General features: G+C 39.7%; 1 protein-coding gene across 1 annotated transcript in view; it reads left to right on the plus strand.

Moving 5' to 3' along the window:
- The window catches only part of PKHD1 (PKHD1 ciliary IPT domain containing fibrocystin/polyductin), a gene marked incomplete at both ends in the record, with an annotated part of 264,384 nt that overhangs the window by 180,687 nt on the left and 62,247 nt on the right, over window positions 1–21,450 (plus strand). The window contains 7 exons of the mRNA XM_080341064.1: window positions 9–122; window positions 2,571–2,658; window positions 4,970–5,124; window positions 7,003–7,155; window positions 8,281–9,159; window positions 10,299–10,461; window positions 12,960–13,120. Coding sequence (XP_080197190.1) covers window positions 9–122; window positions 2,571–2,658; window positions 4,970–5,124; window positions 7,003–7,155; window positions 8,281–9,159; window positions 10,299–10,461; window positions 12,960–13,120 — 1,713 coding nt within the window. The remainder of the gene's footprint in view (window positions 1–8; window positions 123–2,570; window positions 2,659–4,969; window positions 5,125–7,002; window positions 7,156–8,280; window positions 9,160–10,298; window positions 10,462–12,959; window positions 13,121–21,450) is intronic.

Below are 21,450 nucleotides of genomic sequence, written 5' to 3' on the forward strand. Positions count from 1 at the left end.
TATTGCAGGTTCTTTTCAACACCCCCTAGAAAGGGACTTAAAGCTGCTGTTTCTTCTTCGTGCATCTGAAGACATTTATTGTGATCATCTGAAAGGAATAAATGTCCACCCAGGGAGCATTGGTATGAAACACGAGTTTATCTTTTCATAAGAAACCTATTTTAGGCAATAGGCAAATCTACCACTGTTGAACTTGTTGCTGTTATGTACAGGGAAACATCTAACAAAGATACGCGCAGTTTTTGAGCTAAAATTTTCAATTTTCACCAGGTTAGTTCCTGGGTTTTCTGTGGAGATTTTGCTTGGGCAAAACTTGACAGAAGCAAGCAACTAAGTGTCAAATCCTGAGGTCTTCATATGAGAAACAGGAGACTTGATTCTAGATTTGAGATTCTTGAGTCTATATTTGAGAGTCTTGGTTCTAGATTTGAGTGTCTTGGTTCTACATTTCAGATTTGTAAGTGGTCATTGTAAAAACTAAAGGTATTAAAACCACCTTGTTGAGTGGAGATAAATGCACGTTACCGAGGGTGTTTGATCTCAGTTTATCTTTAGTCTCTCTTAGGATGGAACGAATTGCCCTCAAGTTTCCAACCTAGGATGATGAGTTTAAACTCACATCACTAGTTTAAATGTCTGGCTTGAGTGAGATGAATTACATCCCATTACACCAGATGGGTCCAAATGCATACAGATAAATATTTCCAAACATTTGAACCCATAGATTGACAAAAAGGTTTATATTAACTTTCACATGTTCTCACATAATTATGGTTGAGAAATAAGCTAATTTTTCTGCTTTCCACATTTTAAAATGTTTTAAACAGTGCTTGAGCATCGCAAGACTTTTTTCATTGCTCAAGTTTTGGAAAGACAGTAGAAATTCAAACTGTTCTCAAGAAAAATTTCCAGCGTCAAGATTTGTAGGATACTAAAGAAATTCAGGGGGAAAAAATAATAGAGAAACAAAAAAATCCCCAATTTGTGACACTGAGAAACTACTGCACTATTATAACACTGAGAAACTATTGAACACGTTGATCAAACAATTAAGTGGAATGTTTGGAAAGCAAGAGGGAAACCAAATTGACAATGAAATGGACTGTGAGGGTTTTTTTAAGTCTAAATTACTTAAGAGTTGAAGTATAACAACATACAGAAATTTGACTTTCCACAATTTTAAGGGCTAGAAAATAAATGTGCTGCTGTGGCTTAACATATGATCAAAGATCAAATGAGACTTCAGAACTGTTCAATATTCATCTTAAACATGTCACCTATATGAAAAGTTCCTATATTTTGGCTTTTTGCCCTGGTTTTCGATCTCCTCTCCAGAAAAAAAAAAATGATTTATTTACAGATCAGAAATATAAATAATAGATGAGTAAATTTCCTTTCTTTCATTCCCACGGTTTCTACTTAATTTGTTTTCTTAGATAGATGATTTTTTCTTTTTAAGGCAGATACCTGTATCTGCAATTCAAATTTGAGTTAATGAGACTTCTATGGTACAATCCTCCTTACTGCCTTTCCATGTGATAGTAATTTTACTTTATTAATCATTTATTACTACCCAAACTCCTGGGTCTCTCCTAAACACCTGGGTTCCTCCCAGACGCCTGGGTCTTTCCGGAACTCTTGGGTCCCTTCCGAAATCTTTGGTCCCTCCCAGAGACGTGGGTCATTTCTAAACTCCTGGGTCCCTCCCAGATGCCTGAGTCCCTCCTGATTTCCTGGGTCCTTCTCAGACACCTGGATACCTCCCAAACTCCTGGGTGCCCCAGACACCTCTGTCCTTCCCGAACTCCTGGTTTCCTCCCAAACTCCTGGGTCCCTCTTGAACAGCTGGGTCCTTCCCAGACACCTGGGTCCCTCATGAACTCCTGGGTCCTTCCAGAACTCCTAGGACCCTCCTGAACTCCTGGGTCCTTCCAGAACTCCTAGGACCCTCCTGAACTCCTGGGTCCTTCCTGAACTCCTGGGTCCCTCCTGAACACCTGGCTCCCTCCCAGACTCCTGGGTCCTTCCCAAATTCCTGGGTGCTTTTGGAACTTCTGGGTCTCTCCTGGACACCTGGGTCCCCTCCGCACACCTGCATTTCCCTTGGACTTGACATCCTTGGACGCCTGGGTCCCCTTCCGGATGCCTGGGTCCATTCCAGACACCTGGGTCCTGTCATAGACACCTGGGTTCCCACTGGACATGGTAGTGGCCTCAGGTCCTTGGGGACAAGTTGGGGACGCATTGGTGGCCAGAGATCCTTAGGGACACATTGATGGCTCATTGGTGACACTTTTGGGACACATTAGGGACAAGTTGGTGGCACATTGGGGGCCCCACATTGTTTGGGACACACTGGGGACACGTTGGTGGTTCCACGTCCTTGGGGACAAGTTGGTGGCCCCAGATTGTGGAGGTTCTGTGCTGTTTTGGCACTTTTCATAAAATACAGAAACATGCTTTAATAAATTTAAAGATTCCCATGGTTTTAGTTATTGGTTCATTTCTTCCCAAGTCTCTCCCTTAACCTTTGTTCTTTTCGCTGTTTCTTTAACTCTGTTTTTTCCCAGGGGTTTATGGAAAGGTGCAAATTTATAGTGCTTATCCCAAGATGTCTTGGACACATCTGGCAGCCAATGTTGCTTCTGGCAATGAAAGGTAATATATTCCCAAATATGCCACCAAATATTAAGTTTGGGCTCCTGTTCCTATGATTTGTATTAATGTTACTATGACTTTTATTGCTCTTTACCTTTGTGATAGGCTCTGTTTCAAATATGTCTAAATAGAAGGAGAACCGTTATGTTACACCTTGCAAGAAAATGATACAATTTTTCAATTAATTTGAATTTTAAAGAAGAATGAAACTGAGATTTTATTCTTTCCTCTGTCCTTCTTTGCTTCCTTCTGTCTTTCCATCTTTCTTCCTTGCATTCCTACATGTCTATCTTTGCCTTTCTCATTCTTGATTCTGTGTCACACAAAATTTTTATTGCCTTTCACTCTAATTCTTCCAAGTACCTAATTTTAAACTGTAATACATGTATTCAAAGAAAAAACAACTTATCAGTCAGGCGTAACAAAAATTCCTAGGAAGAGTTGAAAGAGGTGAAATATCTGCATTTAGGGAAGGAATTGTTGGGAATCTTGTTGTAGAGATGGGCAATGGAAGTACAAAGAACTCACAAGCAGGATGCAAGATAGTTTCAGATGCTAATTCAAACCGTGAAACATTAGAATTATCCTCTGGAAATTGTTCTTTTTGCCTGAATAAGATCAGTGTTCCCAGTAAGTAGATTCTTGTCCAAAACGTACCATTTCAGCACTTAGTGAAATGGAACTAGGCTGGTATTGCTCTGCTGATATTTTTTGCATAAAATATCATGAGGTGCTAAGATACAAGTATTCAGAGTTCATTCCTTGGTCTTAAATAGGGCACAAACAATTATTTCCATTGTTAAAATAAATAAAAAGGAAAAGAAAAGGTATTTGTTATGATAAGTCTACTAATAGGCAGCTAAGACTTAAGGTGCTTAGGTAGAAGAAATAGGAAAGTCAGCATTAGTATATGGAATCACAGAATCACAGAATGTCAGGGATTGTAAGGGACCTCAAAAGCTCATCCAGTCCAAACCCCCCACTGGAGCAGGAACACCCAGATGAGGTTACACAGGAAGGTGTCCAGGCGGTTTGGAATGTCTGCAGAGAAGGAGACTCCACAACCCCCCTGGGCAGCCTGTTCCAGTGTCTGTCACCCTCACTGAGAAGAAGTTTCTTCTCATATTTAAGTGGAACCTCTCATGTTCCAGTTTGAATCCATTACTCCTTGTCCTACCATTGATTGTCACTGAGAAGAGCCTGGCTCCATCCTCCTGACACTCACCCTTTCCATATTTATAAACATTAATGAGGTCACCCCTCAGTCTCTTCTTCTCCAAGCTCCAGACCCCCAGCTCCCTCAGCCTTTCCTCATAAGGGAGATGCTTCACTCCCTTCAGCATCTTTGTTGCCCTGCACTGGACTCTGTCCAGCAGTTCCCTGTCCTGGAACTGAGGGGCCCAGAACTGGACACAATATTCGAGGTGTGGTCTCACCAGGGCAGAGTAGAAGGGAGAAGGAAGCAAATGGCTTGTGCATTGACAGTTGGGGGTGTTGATGTATAAGAAGCTCAACATGACCTGGCAACCTACAATTGCAGCCCAGAAAGCCAACCATGTCCTCGTCTGCATCACCAGCAACATGGCCATCTCCCCTTTGCTCCTCTCTGGTGAGACCTCACCTGCAGTTCTGCTTCCAGATCTGAGGTCCCCAACATAAAAAGGACACAAACCTGTTCGAGCAATTCCAGAGGAGGCCACGAAGATGATCAGAGGGGTAGAACACCTCTCCTGTGATGGCAAGCTGAGAGAGTTGGAGTTGTTCAGCCTGGAGAAGGCTCCGGGCAGACCTTATTGTGGCCTTCCAAGTACCTAAAGGGGACCTACAAGAAAGCAGGAAGAGGGACATTTTGCAAGGGCACATAGCAAGAGGACCAGGGGTAAAGCTTTTAAACTGAAAAAAAGTAGAGTTAGGTTAGAAACAAGGAAGAAATTCTTCCCCATGAGAGTGGTGAGACACTGGAACAGGCTGCCCAGAGAAGCTGTGGATGCCCCATCCACGGAAGTGTTCAAGGTTAATGGCTGGACTCGATCTTAAGGGTCTCTTCCAACTACAATGATTCTGTGATTCTGTGAAGACCAGGCTGGATATGGTTTTAAGTAACATGGTCCAGTGGAAGTTGCTCCTGCCCGTGGCACAGGAGTTGGAACTAGGTGGTCTTTAAGGTCCCTTGCAACCCAAAATGTTCTGTGATAGCCTGTGGATTCTTTCTGAGATCTACCTAGGCAAAATTGATGTTCATTTTTTAGGAAATACGTCAGCATAACTCTCATAATTTTAATGGCATTTGCCTAATATCTTGGCATTGCAGGATTTTTGTGGAAGATGAAGTGGATTGGGATCAGGGTGGAGATATTGTGATCAGCTCTTCCTCCTACGAAGCCCACCAAGCTGAAGTAGTTACGCTTAAAGAGGTTAATGGTCCTAACATAAGAATTCATGAACGTCTTCTGCACAGGCATATTGGTAAGGAATCTGTCTTTCCATCTTCCGATGCTTAATTTTCAATTCCAGATCTCACACAGATCCAACCTGTTGTTTTCTTGCTATTTTGATACTGAAAATGTGATGTTCAGTGTTGCACAGAATAACTGATTCTAACTTGAATTTCTGTGAATAGAATTAATTTAGTGCTAAATACTTCTGGAAAACTTCCTGGTGTTTCATGTTTTAAGTAGAACCAGTCAACAGAGAGAGAAAGTAACTGAAATTTTAAAGGAAAAAAATAAATGCAGATATTTTTTAGGTCATTTGCATAATTTATGTGGTGTGCCAAAAACTGATATAAGAAACCAACCAAACACACACCTTTTTTTTTCAAATTTTAAAATAACAAGACTCATGGAGTTTTGAGTGTAAATCTTTATTAACTCCATGGAATGAAACTAATGTATTTGTAATCTAATATGTAAATAAATGTGAAATCTATAGCTTGATTTCCTATATAGATTATATGGGATCTGTATTTAACTGGATAAAGAGATGAACTTTTGATAATTTATTTAATTTTATTTAAGCCTATAAAGTATATTTACTACCATCTATTTAACAAAAGTAAAATAATTTTTATTAACAAGTCAAATTTGGAAGATCCCAAACCAGGATTTTTCATATGCATTGCAATTGTTTTTGTTTTTTCTATTTTAGTCTTTACTCAAGCTATTAGGCACAGAAGTTATTATGATGGATAAATAGGTTCAAAAATATGTGTTTTAAATGGCTATACCTGTGCTAGTAAATAAAACTTCACTTAGAACTGAGCCCTGTTCTGCAATTATCCATAGTGCTAATCTATAATAGACTCCATAGCACAGTTTTATGTGACAATTGCATTGTACAAAAAAACCCATGTAGTTCAAAGGACAGCACATCTAGACCCCATTTCCAGTATTCTATGCAGGGCCTTTCTTTTTTTGCTAGGGAAGGAAGAAACTTGCCAGAGAACGATTCTTAACCTACTTTCTTAGCTAATGTAGATATAGTAAATGTATCCTGAGATGAAATTATTACATACACATTGACTACTGCAGCAGTCGTTAGATATAGCTGGAAAAAAAAAGAAAAAGACTGATGGGAGAATTAAGAGCTATGTAAATACTGGGATTCACCTGGGCAAATGTAGATCTCTACAGCAAATGTTCACACATGAGCTTGTCACTCTCAGCTCCCTTGATAACCAATGCAGAAAAATACATACTGCTCACTCGTATTTCATCTCCCCCTAAAGCAGTTGTATAAAATAGATAAAAAAGTTGCACTTGAGAATTGCCTGTTGCTCTCCATTGTACATAAAAACAGTCTGGATGACTAAATCTTGTCTGTAGATATCTGAAGTTATCTGAGATGAATTCCAAGCTAGACACCTACATAAACTCTGAAAAGTCTCATTTAGAAAACTGTTTCAGAAAACATATGCAGCTAAGACTCTGTAGCAAATTGTTTTTCTAGCATTGTTGTTGGTGTGATCCTAATGAAAATTTATGGAGATCAACTCTGCATTGTTTGAAGAATAATTCCAGAACATATAGCTTAGAAAAAAAATGAAGTGTGAATCTGTTCATTGATTTGTCATCTACACACCGCAGGGAAAAGATTTAGCACCTTCTTTTTCTAAAGATGAAGTATGTTGGTAAAATATAAATGCACAGTGAATATTTGATGGGCAAGTGGCATTTCTGTTTTTGTGCTGATCCACATAGATTGTGCTGTAGGAAAAACACACCTGAATGTCAATGCAGATTCTGCAGAGAAGCTGTGCATGAGCTGTCAGGCTTTATGTCCCTCAAAGTGCTGGTTTATGGGTAGGATAGACACTTATCACATTTTCTCTCTAAAACTCCCCAGGGCTTTCCCATGATACAGGAGATGGAAGACGCATCCCTTTGGCTGCAGAGGTTGGACTCCTAACACGCAACGTGCAGATCAAGGCTGATGTGGCTTGTGCTGGGAGGGTGTTGGTGGGACATGTGACAGATTCCAGTGGGACAGAGTTCCAAGGTAGTTAAGATTTACCTGTCTTCAATGTACAGTCTTGCATCTGGGCAGCAACAACCCCAGGTTCCAGTACAGGTTGGGGAATGACCTGTAAGAGAGCAGTGTAGGGAAAAGGGACCTGGAGGTCCTGGGCCAGCAGGATGACCATGAGCCAGCACTGGGCCTCTGTGGTCAGGAAGGCCAATGGTACCTGGGGTGGATTAGAAGGGGGGTGGTCAGTAGGTCAGAGAGGTTCTCCTGCCCCTCTACTCTGCCCTGGTGAGACCACATCGGGAATATTGTGTCCAGTTCTGGGCCCCTAAGTTCCAGAAGGACAGGGAACCGCTGCAGAAAGTTCAGCTCAGAGTCATGAAGATGCTGAACGGAGTGGAGCATCTCCCTTATGAGGAAAGGCTGAGGGAGCTGGGGCTCTTTAGCTTGGAGGACACTGAGGGGTGACCTTATTAATGTCTACAAATACATAAAGGGTGAGTGCCATGAGGATGAAGCCAGGCTCTTCTCAGTGACAAGCAATGGTAAGACAAGGGGGAATGGGTTCAAACTGGAAATCAAGAGGTTCCACTTAAATTTGAGAAGAAACTTCTTCCCAGTGAGGGTGGCAGAGCCTGGAACAGGTTGCCCGGGGGGTTGTGGAGTCTCCTTCTCCGCAGACATTCCAACCCACCTGGACACCTTCCTGTGTAACCTCATCTGGGTGTTCCTGCTCCGGCGGGGAGATTGGACTGGATGAGCTTTTGAGGTCCCTTACAACCCCTGACATTCTGTGATTCTGTGACTCTGTGATTCATCAGCCAGAACATTTCTGTCCAAGAAAGGGTTGTCTGACAGCAGGTGTACCCATTTGCATGTGCTATGCAATTCTAAGCAAACTGTGACCATGTGACATGTATCAAACATGAGTACTAATAATATTTCATAAGTAATGGAATATTTTATGAGGGGCTGTTCTGTGGTTGGCTGGTTTCTACTATAACTTTATATATAAAATATGAACAAATGCCTATTACTGGATATAATGACCGAGATTGCCTACTGTTTTATGCCCGAGTGTTGTTTAAATGGGTGTCATTCTTAGCAGTTCTTAGTAATTTTGTAAGCTTTTATTTCACTGTAGTTATCTCACTGCAGGTGTCCTTCAGCTCTTAAATGTGGAATTTTTGAACTTCGGGCCTCCTCAGCTTTCTGCTGTCGAATTCAGGAATATATCCCAAGGGTCCTCGGTGGTGTCATCCAGCATTCATAGTAGCTGTGGCATTGGCATTAAAGTGGTCATGAGCAACGGGATCACCTTGCACAATAACACAGTGTTCAACACGGTTGGACCTGGTATTGATTTGGAAGGACAAAATCATTCTCTCATCAGGAATCTTGTTATTCTGAGCAGGCAGCCAGAAGGCTTATTAAACTGGATTGCTGGCATCAAGGTGAACCTTGCTGTTGGTGTCTCCCTCTGTGGCAATGCCGTGGCAGGATCTGAGCGAATCGGCTTCCATATCAGGGGTCAAGAGTGTTTTCTAGATGGAGAGTATTGCAGTGAAAATGTGGCCCATTCAAGTCTCCATGGTATTCATCTGTATCAGGGAGATGGATTTCAGACCTGCACTAGGATTACAGGTTTTCTATCCTATAAAAATTATGACTACGGTCTCATGTTCCACCTTGACAGCAGTGGCATCGTGGACAATGTGGTGCTGGTGGACAACACAGTGGGTCTCATGCTAATAGTGCACTGTCTCTATGCCAAGCAATGCCACACGGGGGAAAGACTCATTGAACTTAGAAACTCCATCATCATCGCAACAAGCTCAACCTTTGACTGCATCAGTGACAGGATCAAGCCACACTCAGCTGATCTAACAGCCAAGGATCGACCACCATACAACCCTCTAAGAGGTCGCGTTGGGATTTTATGGCCTACATTTACCACTGTTCCTGGCCAAAGGCCAGATAACCCGTGGCACAAAACTGAACGTTGTCCAAAAGTCCTGGGACTCATGAAGCTGAAAGGTTGGTCTTCCATATCCACTGACCAGACAATTTTGTCACTGTTTTTCTTGACTAATTACATTTTTCCAACTGAAGTTGTAGACTTCCACACCCGCAAAGGGACACGGTGTGAAAATCTCAGCCTCAGTGATATTAATAACAGAATTTTCTTCAGTTTGATACAGTTAAATAATAATAATAATAGAAATAAAATGATTGATAATTTTCACTTCTTGAATCTACTGCAGTATAATTATGTCATGTATGTATTTTACTATAAATATGCCTGTCTTCTGTACTATTTTTCCACTTGATTTATCTCTCTGATCTATAGTTACCTCTAGCTGAATAAAGATAACAAATTTGAGAAGGCAATAGCACACTTTGTATAGAATTTGCATAGAACATAATGACTACAGCTGCACAGAAACAGTTATGGCTTTTATTGTTATAAGGGATTGCACAAGAGGGATAAACATCAGTTATGTATCCTACTTCTTTGGTTCAAATGGATTTTATCGTCCCCAGAGTAATATTTGCATATAGCAGAACATAGATAACAGGTTGCTGTGGTGGGATCACAGTTTTTCATGTCTTTATCCCTCACTGCTCCCTACTTTTGTAAGAAAATACATTATGCTCTTTTTACTGAGTAAAAAGGGAGACAGAAAAACACAAATAGACTTGCCCAAGGTCTCACAGAAAATTTGTGGCAAAACATGGGTTTTGTAGCTGCACAAGAGTTCAGTGGCAGAGCCAAGCACATCTCACTAGACCCAACTCATCTTATATTAACATCTGGCAAGTGGATAAACCATCTAAGTCAGGTTGTCATTAATCTGGTTCTGATTCAAACGAAAATTTATTAAACATATTTGGTTTTTGTTTCTTTCCCACTTACTGTTTCCTTTGATTTCACTTCCTACAGGCATGACTTGATTTGTGTCAACTTAAGATATAACTTGGCTATGGAATGTACTAAAGCAAACAGAAGATTGCATTTAGTCTGATCTAAAAATGATTTGTACATGTTTATATATACATACATATAAAGGAGCAATTTAACATGGAAAGTGTCATAGAAAGGAATCTTTCTAGCTCTGGTTCTGGCACTCCTCTAACCTCTTTTTCTCACTTGATCTTCTCTTAATACCTGACAGGAGTCACCTTCACTGGTTTTACAAAGAGCTGCTACAGTGAAGACAGGGATGTCTGCATCATGTCAAACGCTGACCATTTAGGCATCATGCCTCTTATCACAGCGGAGAAATCAAGGATGTTACATGTCAATGAGAAAGACAAGTTCTACTTTCATCCAACAAGGTAATATACTTTATATTGAACTATCTGTTTCAATGCTTTGTGAAAAAAACAAACAAAAGCATCTGCAGTTTTGGGACTATCCTCACCTTTGTTTGTATCAGCTGTCTTTTTGTATTTTCTTACAAAGAGCTTAAGCAATTAATTTAGACTGGAAGTCTGTCTGCAGACCATTCCCATTCTTTGTCTCTGTCTCTACTCTTGTAATGCTCCTGGCTGGCAAAAATGAGCAAGCTCAGACATCAAACAAACATGCACAGAAAAACACAAATCCAGAAAGAACAAACCAAATCAAAGAAAAAACAAGCTTAGTTTAGGGCAAATTTTAAATCTGATGTTCAGATTCCATCAAGGTGCGTTTCCAGACCAGTCCTCTTGGATTTCCCCTTTTACTGACATTCATATAGCAAAACAAGCTTCACACATCCTATTTCTTAAAACTCCATCGTGAGCATCTCCGACTTCTCAGCCTCAGGCTTCAGAAAATGTCAGGACCTCCAGCAAAAAATCCCCAGAGACAGGGAATGTCCTTTTCGTCAGGGAAGCGGAGCTTGATTTTTGCCTGCGAGATCGCATCAGAAATGTTGATCAGTACCAGGCAAGGCTGTGAGATGTCAAATGATTGCCAGAACTGCTTCTGCCCAGGGAGAATGTCATCTCCCTGTGAAGGAATGTGCAGAAGGGAGGGGAGAACTCCATCTGTAACCTTAAGTTAAGTTGCAGCAGTTTAAACATACCACGTCCAGTGGAAACCACATGCCTATTTATTTATTACATCCAGCGAACACAATACAGAGGCTATGTCAGGAAAGCCTTGAAGTAGCAAAAAAATCCAGCGTGGACTCCACTTGCCAGTCAAAAATAATTGGAGGTGTCCCACACTGCTATGTTTAGAGCCCCTCCAGCTTTTTTGCCAGAATTTTTATTTTATTCTATATTTTTGCTTTTTTGCTCTGGGCATTACTTTGTGTGTGGATTTCTGAGACCTGTCCAGCTTGTCAGCTCCCATTATGTTCCGCTCTTGTATCCATCCCTCAATATTATACTATCAGTGAGCTGCTGAATACACAGTCCACTGCGAGAGCTGGTGATTCTCAAACATAATGAATACACATTGGGTACTGAGTGCTTTCTTAGTAGTCTGAGGTTGATTTGGTTCTCTGCCCTTCTCATTTGGTTCTCTGCCCTTACTGTAAATCTCTGCCTATATCTGTTTGTGGCATTCAAAATATCAGTAATTGGGTTTTTCTAATCTGAGCACAAGAAATTCTAAGTTTTCTTCAAGACTTCATGTGTATCCACGTGGTGATCTGAAGATATCTCCATGGAATTTGCTGGATTACAAGTCATTGTATCTCGTTGTATTTTGTAATAGGAGTGATATGGCCAGTTACTTGAAGCTGTGTTAAACCTTAAGTCAAAATGAGGATAAAAGTACTTAAGATCCTTAATATGTGATTGAGCTTACTGCACTTCAATGATCCAAAAATTAGGCATGTAATCTAAAGAAGACACTAAACTCATTCTGTAATCAATAGAGACCCTTGTCTGGGAAATTGTTAATCTCAACTGTCCTATATATGTTTCAGGTGAGATGAGCTCCCCTCCAACAAACCTGCCCTGTTGCAGGTACTTCCCTCTGTGAAAACCAGTCTTTAATGATCTATATAAAAATTTATAAGCTTTTCTGACTGTTTCAAACCACTAAAATTACGATTTACTCCTGAGAGTATAGTGGTGATAAAATTGGATAAACTTATTTGAAAATTAGATGTAGTTTGCCAAGATAATTCATCGTGCTACCCAAAAAGAACTTTGTTCTATTTTGGACTAATGCTCTGAAACCTCTTTCCTTATTATTCTTATTTTCAAAGTATAATTTTATTATATTCTTAGGATCTGAACCTCTCATTAGAAAGAATGAAATAGCTATTCATTGTCTGGGAGACAGTACCAGGGGAATAATCACTTCCTACTAGATACGTGTGGTTGAGTGAGGAAACCCTGGCTCAGGTGTAGCTTTGAGTGAAATCAATGCACAATTCACTTTAAGACCATCAAAACAACCAAAATGATATTGAATCTCTAAATCTCCAAATTATTAGAACATAATTTAGGGCAGACACAGTCCCAAATACCTTGGTATGAAAGAAAAACAACAAGAAAGAAAACAGGTTCATAAACAAATTAATCCTTATGGACTGTGTCTTATTAGTATGAGTTTTCTCTTTCAAGTTTTTTTTTTGTCTGTTTGGGTATGAAACAGAATTTCTTTTCAGAGTATGCCAGACCTCAACTGATATGCTTAGGTTTCATTCACTTTAGCCTGCTTTCCATTCTTCTTCTCTCTTCTTAGACATGTGAGTTCAGCCAGTAAATATCAAGACATTGCATGTATGTTCAGAAGTGTTTGTAGTCAGTGTAAATAAATTACAAACAACAGTATCATCTTTTTCCTTTGCTCTCTTCTTCATAATAACATTGCCTCTCCTACCTGTCAGTGTACAGACCTCTGAAGACACCATGTTCCCTGAAAAAAGATGCAAAGGTTCGAGGAAGGCCCTTTTCAAGGATTTAGATGGAGGCATCCTGGACCTAGAACCACCCATTTCTGTTTTCCCAAAGTCCGAATTTGAATGGACGCAGTTCTACTTGCAAGCTGGTAAGTGCTTGTGTTGTCTGAAGTTCTTACGAAGTCATGTCTTCATTTGAGCCATGAGATGTGATTTCACCCCAGGCTTTCACTGACACCTGCAACTGAGGTCAAGATGATGGTGGTTCCACATTGTGTGATGCTTTAACCAGGATAGATGTAGTGAATTACAGTGTAGAAGTCTTGGGGGCCTCATTGCACAGTTCTGTATCCACCAAACCCTCTTGCAGAATCATGTCACCTGGCATCCTTAGCCTCTTTAAGGATTAATTCACTAGTTTTAAGACCAGAATAGAACTTACCTGCCCTTTGCAAGGTCCTCTGAGAGCATTAAGTAAGAAATACCATGTAAATGCTATGTAAGTACAAAATAATAACAATAATTGGTGCAGTGAGCATGTTCATCCGCATCCCACTGAGGAGATAATCAAGCTGAAAACCCACTCCAGAAGTTTAAAAGCTCCTCTCTCTGGTTTAAAACGGCTTGGTAACCACTTTCTGAAGGTTCACACAGCAAGGTTCTGTTCACATCCTGATTAAAACTCTGCTCCCTGATTCCAAATAAACTCTTTAATTACAATTAGCATTTCCTGCACCTGCTGCTGATGGCGGCCGCTTTGCTGAAGAGGCGCATCATTTGTGACTCCAGCGGTATGGGAGACTGATGGAAGGGACGTCAATTAATCCTGTTTTCTATCCCACTCTAAAACTGATTAAACACGAGATCTTTAATCTTTAAACAAAATGTCTAATGTGTATCCAGTAAAAGCTTTTCCTCCAAGGATCCTGCTCTAACTGGCTGCTTACAGGGCTGATTAATGTATTCTCTCAATGCAAACACACTCTTTTTTTACCTTTTCTGCCCTGATTATGAATCACATGCAAGCATTAACACCCTAGCAGTATTATCACTGAGCACCTGCATATTAATGCACACATGTTTTTGCATGCAGAACCTGGATTTTATTTAGATTCACATCATTTTTAGCACACAGTCATACGTGTGCCAGGAATCCCCACCATCTAAACTCCACTGATAGTGCAACCTGCACTCCACAGGGTTTATCTCCTTGTGTAATGCAGGTGACAACATATGGTAAATAATGCCTTGCCTCTTGAGGCTGTAACGAAATTGCTGTGTTTGCTTCTTGCTGCCCAGATATGAATGAGGATTTTTTTTCCCCTTTCACAATTATGTGCTAAATTCCTCTGTATTTCTCATTCTGACCTGCAGTTCCTTTCCTCTCAAGGCTGACATGTAGAAAGGCACAGCTTGATGCTAAGGTGAAATCATGGTTGTCTCCTCTCCTCTCCTCTCCTCTCCTCTCCTCTCCTCTCCTCTCCTCTCCTCTCCTCTCCTCTCCTCTCCTCTCCTCTCCTCTCCTCTCCTCTCCTCTCCTCTCCTCTCCTCTCCTCTCCTCTCCTCTCCTCTCCTCTCCTCTCCTCTCCTCTCCTCTCCTCTCCTCTCCTCTCCTCTCCTCTCCTCTCCTCTCCTCTCCTCTCTATGGCTCTATGAGTGCCATAACAGAGACCATTCAATGCAATATTAATGTTCCTAAATTCATATTATGTATTTAATTGAAGACACACTCAATATAGATTATATTATTCGTGTATATATTATATAGATGTGTGTGTATGCTATAGGCAAGGAGGGACCACTTGGCTTCCTGAGTCTTGCCCACTGTAGATGGGCAGTAGTGAGCCATGAAATGTTTTTATTTAGATATGAAATGTTTTTATTTATTTCTTTTATTTTAAAAGTTAGTTTTAATCATGTATCCACATTTTTGTTTGGCTTTGTCTTCCTTTGTGCTGGATCTTTTACCTGCTGTGTTAACAATTTGGGTCACAGACCAGGCCTTTTTATCATGGCTTTCTGTAGAAGCAGAGTTGTTAGCATAAAAATGAAGTTTTAGTTTTCTGGATAAACCACATAATTCAGAAGGAAAACAGCAACAAAACAGGACGGAACAGATCCAAGATTTTTCTTATTATTTCTGCTAAAAGAAAAAGGAGCAACAACAAAAGCAGTTTTGAGTCAAACAACACATAATTATTTTTTAATTTAAGGGTACTTTTTTGCTCTTTTTTTCTTTTAAATATAATGTTGCAAAAGTTTAGAATGTGATGTTTTCCAACAACTCCCCCACTAAATCATTTATGAGGAACTTTCACATTATCATTTTTCAAATTAACCAAAACAATTTAATGAGTTTAACATGAATTCATAATTATTTTAATCTCTTTGAGCTGCCATTTTTGGACGAAAAACTGTTTTTCTCTCCAAACTCATGTCTATACCAAACCTCTTACAAAAGAGCTTGGGGCCAGCCCTGGAGCACTAAATGGTACCAGGATATAGGAAGTACCAGGATCACAGGTTGTACAGCAGAATTAGCTATAAACAGGGGTGCGTCTAGCTGAGAAATGAAGGATAAATGAACAATTTGTGTACTCAACTGATTTCTGTGTCTAGGTTTAAACTCCCGTTCCACAAAGGGTTGCTAATACAACCATAATTCTGTAGTTAGAGTTTCCACCATTTGCTGTCTATCTGTAATAATTAAAAGACTCTGTTATCATACTGCCTCATGACAATGCCTGTAACCCAACAATATCCAACCCCTGAAGTTCATTTTGTTCCCTTGGTGGACCAGAGGCTGGTAGAAGATTCATCTGAACCCACTTCCATTGCGTTCAATGATCTTCAATGAATGACACCTTAAGGGCAGAAGTTAGGTGGGCTGATACACGGATGTCTGAGAGGCGAACACAACCATTCCAAGTTTTAACCTAGAGACTGCAAACACACATCATGTCTTCCTGCTGGCAGATATGTTCGAGGCATGTTTTAAAGCAATTCAGGCTGAATAGTCATAGAATCACAAAGTCATAGAACACTTCAGGTTGGAAAGGACCTCAAAGGGTCATCTGGTCCAAACTTTCATTTAGAGGGAGCATAGTTGAGATTATCTAGCATATTGTCCAAAGGTGTTTTGAAAACATCCGGTGATGGTGACTCTACCTTATCCCTGGGGAGGTTGCTCTACTGAACAGTTGTTCTCACTGTATAAAAAATTATTTCTTACAGCAAGATGAGGACTCTTCTAGTGCAAATTGTAGCCATTGCAACTTGTCTTCTTGTGGCTCCTTCTGAAGAAAGATCCTCCATTTTCTTTGCAGCCTCACTTTAAATACTGGAATACTGTGATGAGGTCCTCCAAGCCTTCTGTTTTTTTCTCTTTTCCAGGCAGAAAAGTCCTAAATCCCTCAGTATTTCCTCACAGGGCAAGTTCTCCATCTCTTTGGTCATCTTTGTGGCTCTTCTTTGGACCCTCTCTGGTCTGTCAGCATCTTTCTTGAACTGTGGGTAACAGAACTAGACAGCATATTCTAGTTGCGACCTGAGGAGAGCTGAGTGGGATGATCATGTCTCTATGTCCACCAGCAATGTCCCTGTGGATGCAGATCAGGATCTGAGTTGCTTTTGTTGCTTTAATGTAATGCAGCTGACTGGTGTTCAGTTTGTTGTCCACCAGAACCCCCACATCCCTTTCATTAACCCTTTCATCCCTACATTAAAGGCTGCTCCCCAGCCACACACATCCCAGACTGTAGCCAGCTCTTTGGTTAGAGGTCCAGGACTTAGTACTTGTCTTTGTTAAGCTTCATACTCTTCTTGCTAGCCCACTCTTTTCAGCCTCTCCCTTCTGTGTTTATGTATCACCCCCCAGTTTAGTGTCACCAACAAACTTGGTGAAGGTGCTTTCAGTCCCATCATCCCATTTATGAAGATGTTGAGTAACACAGGGCCCAGTATTGATTCCTGGGGAACAAATAAACTAAACTGAATATTAAATTGTTGTCAGTGTCAGTGACCCAACTTACAGAATGACAGAATCATAGAATCACAGAATGATTTGGGTTGGAAGGGACCTTCAAAAGCCATGTATTCCAACCCTACTGCAATAAGCAGGGACATCTTCAACTAGATGATGTTGCTCAGAACCCTGTCCAGCCTGGCCTTGAATGTTTCCAGGAATGGTGATAAAATGACTAAGGGAAACAGAAATTAATAGATATTTGTTTGGTTTTATCCTTCCTTATGGAAGAGATGTCATGATGAGGCTATAGCTGGAGACATGGGAACAGGAGGAAGGACATGAAGAAGGAAATGATCATCAGAAAAACTGTCTGCCAGTATCTATACTTGCAGGAGTGTTGGTTAGAATTGGCATATCACCTGTCCTGTGCCCAAGTTTCTGTTATCTAGTTCACCCAAGGATACACCCAAGGTTTTTTATCTTTGCAAGGTGTCATCGAACTCCTGTTTCTCATACAATAAGTTACACAAAGCTAAGCAAGGCTAGGCAATAGTGATGTGGGTTGAAGGTTAACTTTCAAAGTATTAGCTCTTTAAGTCTTTAAGTGTTAGTTCTTTAAGTGTTAGTTAGTTAATTGTTAATTCCCTGTATTACCCCCTTGTTAGAGAAGAGAATGTGACTCTCACTTTCCAAGCAAACACGAAAGATTCCAACTTGTTATATGGGTCTTTAATCTCAGCTGATATCTATAGTTAAATATAAAACTATGAATATTTCAGCTGTCCGGGTATCACAGCATGAAAGCAGGTTGTCATCCCAGACTACACTGGATTCTTCAGGACAGGTGCCTTTGAGTGTTCACATTTGCACAGTCAGGGATCCAGCCCCTTGTGTAAATCTAAAAGTGAGTCCTTCCCATTCTTATTCTTCCTCTTTAGCATGGCTTCAAATTTGGATGGAGGAACAACCTTTCTGTGTCTCATTAACTCCTTAATTATAATTCAGGGTTCCCATTATGTTTGCATTGTATAATATTGTGAATAATTGCATTTATTTTCTACCTTTCACAAATCTGGCACCTGCTTGTAAATTATCTAGATACAGTAGAAGCATCAGTAGAATTTAAGTCTGTAATACCCCTGTGAGATAAGCATATATTTTATATTTATGTCCTCCAGACAGAGGACAGAATTTGTGACTTGCCCAAGGTGAGTCACTGAATTAATGCATATCCTTCCAAAACCCTGACAGCCTGACTCTTCATCTGAAAGCATCCCACCCTGCTTAGGCAGGTTGAAAAGTATGGTTACGTTAACTGGAATCAGCCAAAAATGTATTTTACATGCTACTTTTATATTAAAATAATGCCAGGAGCACTTTTTTAAACTTTACTGAACACTTCAATTCTGGCTGTGGTTTTAAACAAAAAATCCCAAACTCTTTTTTTTTTTTTTTTTTTTTAATTATTATTAAAGCTGAAGAAGTGCTTTATTGAAAAAAAAAGAAATTAGTCAGCTTTAGTGGGAATCTGTTGGTGAGAGGAATAGCATATTGTGGACAATTGACCTTTTATCTGACCAACAGATAACTAAGACTATATTTTTCTATATTGTTTGCAATCTAGGCAAATCTAAAACTGTTGAATTCCTACATTAGTCTTACTTGCTCTCTAGAGGTAATCAGTACATTTTCTAGGTCATAGAAGGGTAGGTATTTCATGTATAAATGTTTATCTGAAGCAACCTGGACAGACATTTAAACACTTGATTTTGTCAACTGCTATTTAAAAAACACTCTCTGAAGGACAGCATAGTATTGAGATATGGATTAAGGATTTTGTGCAATCTTCTTTCTTCTGGTAATTTTTATTATCAAATAAAATTCTCAAGTAATAATTGAGGAAGTTTATCATTTTGTTACACAAGCTGCCAGTATAATCTAGGGCTAAAGCTTTCTGAAAATGTTGTACCATATATATTTAATATTCTGAGGACTATGATTAGCTACACCTGCTATGCATAATCATGTTTAGTAAGAAAAATGTTTGAGAAGAGATTAGAGGTTTGTTAGATTTTCAAGAAATGAAACAGATGCAATATTGGCCTGAAACATTTATTGTTTTCTTCTGAAGCTTTTTTGTTGTAGTTGTTGTTCAGAGATAGAAATTTGCTTTTTCCGCAATAAAATGGCCCATGCAAAATGGATTGAAAGTGGCAATGGAGGACATTAAAAGAACTGTCACCACACTATTGTTTTATAAAATCCAAACCTAATATGATCAAAAATTCTTGTAATTTTACTTAGTTTTCTTGAAAATACATCCCTGATAAAGGTTTCAGCAGACCTTAAGTAAGTTGAGACTGAAGTGAAGAGCAAAGTTGGAATGATTTTTTTTTATGTTCATTGGAGAACGAGGTTTAAAGTAAGACAAAATGCATTATTTTTTTATCTTTGATATGCCTGTGGTGGCTCAAGTGTGAGATGTCTGAAGCTTGTGAACTAAAGGATCAGCTCAGCTCACTGGGGACAATTTGTTTTGGTAAATCATGGAAGAATAAACCAGATCTGGAGATCCAGAAAGAGCAAACTAGGTCAGCATTGGGGGTGATGTGGCCATATGACATTTCCATTTGAAAATACTATAAATTACTTTCTGTCAAATGCATCTACACCTCAACCTCTAATAAATAGTGATTTTACTTTTTCAGGGATGTTATTTTCTTAATTGTTAAGCTAGGAAATAAGATGTATGACATTGCTCAATATCCCTGTAAACACTATAGAGAAATGTGTGTGTATATGTATACACATTAGGTTATGTTATGGTTGGACTCAATGATCCTGAGGGTCTCTTCCAACTGAAATGATTCTATGATTCTATATATTTATATACATGTACAAATGTACAAGCCTATCAGACTTTATCTTCTTATTCCCATGGAGAGCATAAAATGCTTTTCTCATGATGAATGCAAAGGACCATGGGAAAACCCAGCCATTTTGCTCATTCATTGCTGTAAATGGAGTTTTGCTTTTTGTACTGTCCTTTCTACTTACTTTATAAATTCTGCAGGTACTTTTAACAAGGCATGCACCCATACTCAGCTGTGTAAAATACAAAATATGTGTATATATGTATTGAGAATAATGAAATTTGGAAAAAGTGATTGCAAAGTCAGGTCTCTGACTATGGCAGATAACCTTGCCCATTAGGATAGCAATCCTTTCTGAAGACAGGCCAGCAAATAGTTTATGCCTACAATTGTTGTCAGAAATTCTTGGCTTCTCCTCTCAGCCTTATTCTCTGAGGATAAAACACCAGGTTTGTAATTTTCAGAACAAGACTCCTGTATTTGAGAAGCTATGTAGAAAAATGACACCATTTTTGGAGTTTGTGAAAACCTGGAGAGCTCATTTGTTTCCCTGTGAGATAAAATAGAGCTTAGTGCCCCCCAAAACACCACATCACCTTCCCTTAGGGGTCTAGTTATGGGTTTGATATCCACCTCTCTATCCTTTGGTGTATAAGTCTTTCCTGTGACCTGAGCATGAGCTTTATTGCCATTGACACAACGCATCTACATTTCAGGGTAGTGGTTCTTAAGTTGTGATTCATACAACACTGGCGGTCCATGAAACCTGAATAACTGTTGCACACATCACCCTTGGTTTAATTTAATTAAAGGTGAAAAGGATATTTAGACATCTGGAAAGCAGAAGAATGACTTACAAAGTTGGGTGGCTCAGTCTCGAGAAGAGATGGATGAGAGATTTAAGAATTGCCTTCAAAATTGTGGGAGATTCCTATGGAGTAGAGAGACGTAAATTGCTCCCCAAAGCTATCGAATCAGAAATAATGGGCTGAAATTTCATCAAAGACAATTTTAGGTGGTGGAGGAGGGAATGTTAAAATAAAGAGAGCGAAACACTGGAATAGCTTGTGTGAATGGGTAGTGGAGTCCTATGGAAGTTACGCAAACACCCTTGGATCATCCAGAGAGATTTTCCTGAGGTGTAGAGGATGGATCAAACAACTTCAGAAGGCCCTTTATGGACCTTTTTTTTTTAAATTCTGTAAGGATGCTCAGTGATCTGCAAGAACCTTTGAGGCCTGACAGTGATTTATGGGTCCAAAGGCCACGGTGTTGTAGTGGGAAAGTCTGGTAATTAGGACTTTGCTGACGAAAACAAAGAGTGACTACTCAGGAGGTAATTAGTGTAGAGAGATTCTCTCCTAACCCATGTGCTTGGTCCCCTCTCAGCCAGTCTCCCTGTTCTTGTTGGATGTTAATGTGCTTGAAAGGTTGTGCAACGTGTAGAGTTTAGTCCCATGGAAAATGGTGTACAAGGTTTGAGCAGAGTTTACAGCACCAGGCAACCAAAACTGAGGCTGTTGCTTTTAAAGAGACTATATTCCTGTGTTTATGCAATTAAAAAAAAAAAAAAAAAAAAAAAAAAAAAAAGAAATCTGAATTGCATCCTGCAAGTATTATTATATTATTTTACTTAGAT

Source organism: Nesoenas mayeri (assembly GCF_963082525.1).
Source record: "Nesoenas mayeri genome assembly, chromosome: 3".
NCBI classification, from domain to species: domain Eukaryota; kingdom Metazoa; phylum Chordata; class Aves; order Columbiformes; family Columbidae; genus Nesoenas; species Nesoenas mayeri.